This window comes from Pterocles gutturalis, unplaced genomic scaffold (assembly GCF_000699245.1).
Source record: "Pterocles gutturalis isolate BGI_N339 unplaced genomic scaffold, ASM69924v1 scaffold12094, whole genome shotgun sequence".
Classification (NCBI taxonomy): domain Eukaryota; kingdom Metazoa; phylum Chordata; class Aves; order Pterocliformes; family Pteroclidae; genus Pterocles; species Pterocles gutturalis.
This window is the reverse complement of record NW_010133355.1, coordinates 1-5892: the sequence shown is the minus strand read 5'-3', so window position 1 is coordinate 5892 and position 5892 is coordinate 1. Positions and strand designations below refer to the sequence as shown.

The following is a 5892-nucleotide window of genomic DNA, read 5'->3' as shown; positions in this document are numbered from 1 at the left end:
ATTTGCAGAGGATCAGAGAGTAGGGAATACTTTAAAAAGGCAGCTATCAAGGAAGGAAATGGCCCAGAAGTGAGCTACAGAATTACAAGACAGAAAAACACAAGGGAAAAACACAGTATTTCTGTTGTAGTCATACAGGGATGATAGTGAAAAATTGTAACTTTTCAATTCACTATCATCCCTGTGCGACTACAACAGAAATACTGTTTCCAGGAATCCTAGAAAAGTAAAAGAGCATGAAGAAATCAGAGGCTTAAGAAGCCCAAGTTCAGCCTTTCTTCACTGTGTTCTGCCACATTTTTTCGCTTGACTGGCCGCCTGTCACCCTTGCCATTGCTAGGCCCAGCACAGACTGGCTGTAAACACGGTTCCAGGTAAGGAGGCAGGCACAGCTCCTTGTTGGCAGCACTGCCACGGGACAGAGCTGAGGTAGGTTTCAGAGGTACTCCAAGGCTGCCTTCTACAGAAGATGTAGGGCTGGCGCTGCTGACAGAAGAGTATCCCGAGGTCCCTTCCGGGTTGGGATTTCTCGGGGTGAGATATGCTGAGAGGCTGCGAGTGCCGTGCGGCAGCTTGGGCTCCCTCAGGGGGGCTGTGTGCTCAGCCCACTCTGCAGACAGGCTGTCCTCGTCACTGGAGTCCTGACAGCAGTGCTCTGAAGGGTCCATGTAGACCACGGTCACATCCAAGATACCGCTGGGACCTGTCACTGCGAGATGATTAAAGACAAAGTGAAGTTTTGATTTGGGCCACCCCAAGCAAGCATTCTGCACACAATCAAGTAGGAAAAAAAAAAAAAAAAGCAAGAGCATAAACCTTATGTCTACTTACACATGGAGGGGAGGGTAGAGCCCTAAGTTCACCCTCATTTAAAACAGTAACTTTCCCCCCCTCAGACTATTTGGATAGGTACTAAAGCTGTTTAGAAGATGAACAGCCAGCCCCAGTGTCAGCAAATCAAACAGATTATGAGTGTTTCTAACATGGGGCCATTCATCGGGCTTGGTCTACTATGAGCAGTATCTGAAAACAGTCTCACTTTGAAGTGCTAAGCAGCTGCAAAACCCTTCATCCTGTTCTGAAGCAATATAGAGAAAGAGAACAGATATATACCTCTAAAATAGTTTAACAATTAGAACCACAGGGGAAAGGGGGAGAGTTTTTCCAAGTGGTCTTCAGCTGAAAGTTCAGGCTTCTGGTGCCTGAGAAACAGTTTTAAGCAAAGATGAAAAAACAGTTTTAATTCTCCCATCTGCTTTTTATAAGGAGAAAAAAAAACCCCTCACCATCTCCATCTCTCTCGCCTTCACTTTCCTGATCACCTTCATAACCAGAGCAGGAATCTAAACTCCAGTCTAGGAAGTTATCTAGAAGACTTTCTTCCTGGGTGGATAGCTCTGCTGTGGGTGTAGTCACAAAGCTGCCTCTGTCATCCTGAATGCTGTCTTCCCTCCTCCTGTAGCAAGAAAATCCAGAAGTCACCATTAAAAGCCAAGTCTTCTTTTCTGGCTCTTTTAATAGGTATGTCACAGTAATTACAGAAAAATTGATTGTATTTAAGAATGAAACCTCAGGCTACCAGAGAGGAGGAAAGGCTCAAGCTAATCTTCGGAGGCATTTACAGCGATGAGTTATACTAGCCTTTTAGTTCTCCTTCCTGAGGGAGAGCTAAGGAAAGCCTGAATTTCCACCATGTTCGTGTGCAAGGTACTGGGCTCCGGATCCTCCTGTTTCACACCCAGCAATGAACAGAACTGGCTGTAACTCATCATCTAAAAAAAAAAAAAAATCAAAGAGCCAGTAAGAATTAGACCATGAAATTCTTCACACATGTACTCAAAACAGAGCAATTTTAGTCCCCACAGATCAACTTTACCACTTTTAGATATTCTGTCTTCCATATGTCTAAAGTTAGAACCCACTTCCCATTATTTGAAGTTTACTGCATCCTGCCCTATGGTAGCTTTGGTCTGGGTGTCAGGCAGCAGAGCTAACCCACAGCCAAAGAGCTAACCCACCTTTTCTTTGCCTATTTCTTCATAACGCTCATCTTCAAATCGTTGTTTCACTGCAGTTAAGGACACCTGCCTATAATCCTTCGGGACATCATCATGGAAACTGGAAAGAAAGATTAAAGCCCTGATCTTAGAATGGATTATGTGAAACAATATTAACAAAACCTGCCAATTGAAGTACTTTCCCTCAGTCCATCTCAGCTCTGTGCTAAGGAAGTTGGTATTTCAGCAGTGCTGAACATGTGAGCATCTAATTCCTTTTCTGTTCCTTGAGGTAAACAAGATATTTGCCTTTTACTCTTTAAAAAATGAACTTTTACTTTTGCTACCAGAGCTCCTTCTGAAGCTCACAATAAGCCAGTGAAAGTCTTGTGAAAATAGTGCTGTTTGGCAAGCTGAAACCTGTTACGCCTTGAGGAGCATCACATTTTCTGTACCCCAGGGCCACTACAGGTTGTGAGAAACAGCAGAGCTGTCCCTGAAGTGGCCCCAAGGCCTCAATGCCTTGTGGTGAGGAGAACAAGGCAGCTTCCCAAAGCCACGTCCTTCACTGGGAAGGGCAGACTGTATAGATGCAGCATGTCTGGCAAAAGCTGGAATCCAAGTACTTGTACCCTCCCAAAAGAGTTCCAAAATTATTACCACTTTTGGTGGAGGCTTAGCACACAGGGCAACAGGTCTTCAAGAGAGAAACCAGTACATTCAGCCAGCTGGCTGGTCCAGGGGTGTGCTGGAGAAGAGAACACATGTTAACATTTCATGAAACTTAGTAGCTTCGTAATCAGATATTTTTTAATGGAATAAAGATCGTGATCTTTACAAGCTTATGCCTGTACATAGTTCGTTCAAGTTCACAATTAGCCTCAAGGACAGGTTTACCTGCCAAACTGAAGTTATACCCAAGTACAGAAATCTTCAGTCTCATGTAAACACAATGCTTGTGTAGTCTGATGCTAATACTCCTGTTCATCACAGCTATTAAGAGGTAAAATAGACTGAACTCAAGCCTTCATTCTGAAGTCTTATACCTGTCCCCCTCTTCTCCCACCCCTACCCCCACAAAATGATGAGGACGTCTTGCCTAAAGACAAAGAAACACCAAAAACCCCCAGAGGCTCCCTAAAAAGCCGAGGCAGCCTGTCCCACCCTGCTGCAGCTCAGCGCAGAGGCTGTTCCTTACCTTGCCTGTGCAGAATTTTAGCCAGCAGCAGTGCTGCGACAGCCAGCCGCGCTGGGGAGTACACACAAAGGCTTGTGTTTAAGAGGGACAGCTCGCAAATGAAGCTGTAAAGGTGAAGAGTTCTTCTCTCCAGCGGGACTATGTTTGACAATACTTCTTTGTAGTCAACAATGGTAGGTATCTAGTACACAAAGGAGAACAGACATCAGAAATACAAGATGAACACCAAGTATTTAGAACACAGCTGTTTCCAGGAGAGCAGCCCAAGGGGTGAAATACACCATCCGCTTTCCAAACTCACCCGTATCTTTCCTTCTAGGGCAGAAATGATCTCACCCATCATTCTGACCAAGTCTTCATATTTGTATGTGTTGTCTGTTAGCCACACAGCTTCCCGTATTGTCAGGATCTCTTTGCTGATGAAACTGCAATATTAAATATGAACAGTTAGCCTCAGAAGAAAGGGAATATGTGCACCTGTGCACTAATGTTTTTGTAGCAGATAAATGCACCCAAGCTGACCAAAGTGTTAAACAATTTCATAAGGTACTTGTTAAATAACTTTATAAGGTACTTTCCCAGATACAGACCAGGAAAGAAAAAACAGCAGCTTTTCATTTATTTCACCTTTAACCTGGAACCACCTACTAGAACATTCCAAATTCCTCATTTATGAAACCTCTCCTAGGTTAAGCAGCAATATATTAAGGAAACTAACACAGAAGAATAATTTTCCACCACACCACGTGGTTCATCTGACAATAAAGGACTAAACTAGGTAACAACACCGCTGCAGTTGTTCCTGACGGGGTTACTCATGTTAACACAGCGTAAAAGACTTCAGCTGCCGAAGCATTGAGACCAATCCCCCACTATGGAGCATTTTCATATTTAAAAACATGTTCAAGGAATTAAATTGTGCATCTAATTTGCAGAGCATTGTATGTGAACACAATTCAAGCAACAGTCAATGAAGAGGGACACCAAAGGTTCTTTCCAGTATTATTATTATCAAGGGGAAAAAAAACAGAGCTTGAGCTGCAGAAATGAATTTGAATGATCACAGTAACTGCCTCTGTTCACCAGTCAGAACCCCTACCGTGTGCAAATGACCATGCAGGCTATTCCTAAAAGCTGGAGTCGAGCCCGAGGTACAGGTCTCAGCTTCAAATAACGATCCACGCATCCCACAGTCATGTGAAGGCACAGGCTAGAAAAGTCTTTCATAGTCGCCACTTCTACCAACCAATCAATCAGGATGTACCTAGAGAGGAAAGAGAGAAACACCATCGATGCCGTCAGAAGCCACTCAAAGCCGTGCTGAACACCCTCCCCACGCCTGGTTACTAAGTCCCTCCTCCACTCAAATTTCTAAGCCAAGAAATTTCACCAAAATAATTTTTAGAACAATGACATGCTGCACCAAGATAAGGATTTGCAACCCCAGGTCTGTTACCCTCTGAAGGGTCAACGGTCTTGTCTGGGAAATGGAATTAGGAACTATCCTATGACATGAAAGAGTAGGGCACAAGAATTAGGAGGCTAAAGGCCTCCTAAGATACCCAGAGAGTAGCTATAGCTCCAACAAGTCAGCTGGTATCTCTAGTTCTTGAAGAACTTTCTAGTCTTGACAGATGCAAGAACTTACAGACCAGAGAAAACCTCACACACCTCATTTCAGTTCTTCATCAGAACTTGAAATAAGGGCTCTAATACTGCCTCTTTGCAAAGTCTCATCTATTTCTACATAATGCACCAGAGAAGAGTAAAGCAAAAGATTCCATCTTCCACAGGCCTCATTCTAGATCTGCTTCCCTCTACATCTGCAGAGGGAAACAGGCAGTGGTTTCTGCTGTGTGGCCTGACTCCTGGATCCAAGTTTTTACCTCATTGTTTCATTCATTCCTTTCTGCACAGCGAAGATTCTTTGCTTGCTGACAGGAAGGGAAGCTTGAAAGATTTGAGACACTGCTTCACTGGAAAATTTTGCTTCTAATCCTAGTTGGCTTCCATTCCCACAAGCTTTGGCTAAAGCTATCTGTAGTAGAGAGAACAGAAAAGAAAGTTTGGGGTTTTTTTTCTTCACCAAATGTAAACTAAAGCAGCATAGGATCAAAACAGTTGACATGCTGGAGGGAAGGGATGCCATCGAGAGGTACCTCGACAGACTTAAGCGGTGAGCCAATGCAAACATCAAAGTTCAACAAAGTGCAAGGTCCTGCACATAGGTTGGGGCAATCCCAAGCACAAATACAGGTTGGGCAGAGAATGGCTTGAGAGCAGCCCTGAGGAGAAGGACTTGGGGGTGCTGGTTGATAAGAAGCTCAACATGAGCCAGCAGTGTGCACTGGCAGCCCAGAAACCACCCGTGTCCTGGGGACATCCCCAGCAGTGTGAGCAGCAGGGCGAGGGAGGGGATTGTCCCCCTCTGCTCCACTCTGGTGAGACCCCCCCTGCAGTGCTGCCCCCAGCTCTGGGGTCCTCAGCACAGGACAGACACGGAGCTGCTGGAGCGGGGCCACAGGGCAAAAGAAAGCCACAAAAACCATCAAAGGGCTGGAGCACCTCTGCTGTGAAGACAAACTGACGGAGTCAGGGTTGCTCAGCTTGGAGAAGAGAAGGCTCTGTGGAGACCTTATAGCAGCCTTTCAGTACCCGAAGGGGTCCCACAGAAAAGCTGGAGAGGGACTTTTTACA

General features: G+C 44.9%; 1 protein-coding gene across 1 annotated transcript; it reads right to left on the bottom strand.

Moving 5' to 3' along the window:
* Positions 1 to 245: 245 nt before the first annotated feature.
* On the bottom strand, positions 246 to 5233 carry CCNF (cyclin F; the record flags this gene model as incomplete). The annotated part of the gene is made up of 9 exons (XM_010081203.1): positions 246 to 709; positions 1287 to 1456; positions 1642 to 1772; positions 2019 to 2118; positions 2658 to 2745; positions 3196 to 3376; positions 3497 to 3620; positions 4295 to 4459; positions 5082 to 5233. Coding segments are annotated over 9 exons (1575 nt in total), but the record flags the coding sequence as incomplete, so codon positions are not given.
* Between the last annotated feature and the right edge of the window lie 659 nt (positions 5234 to 5892).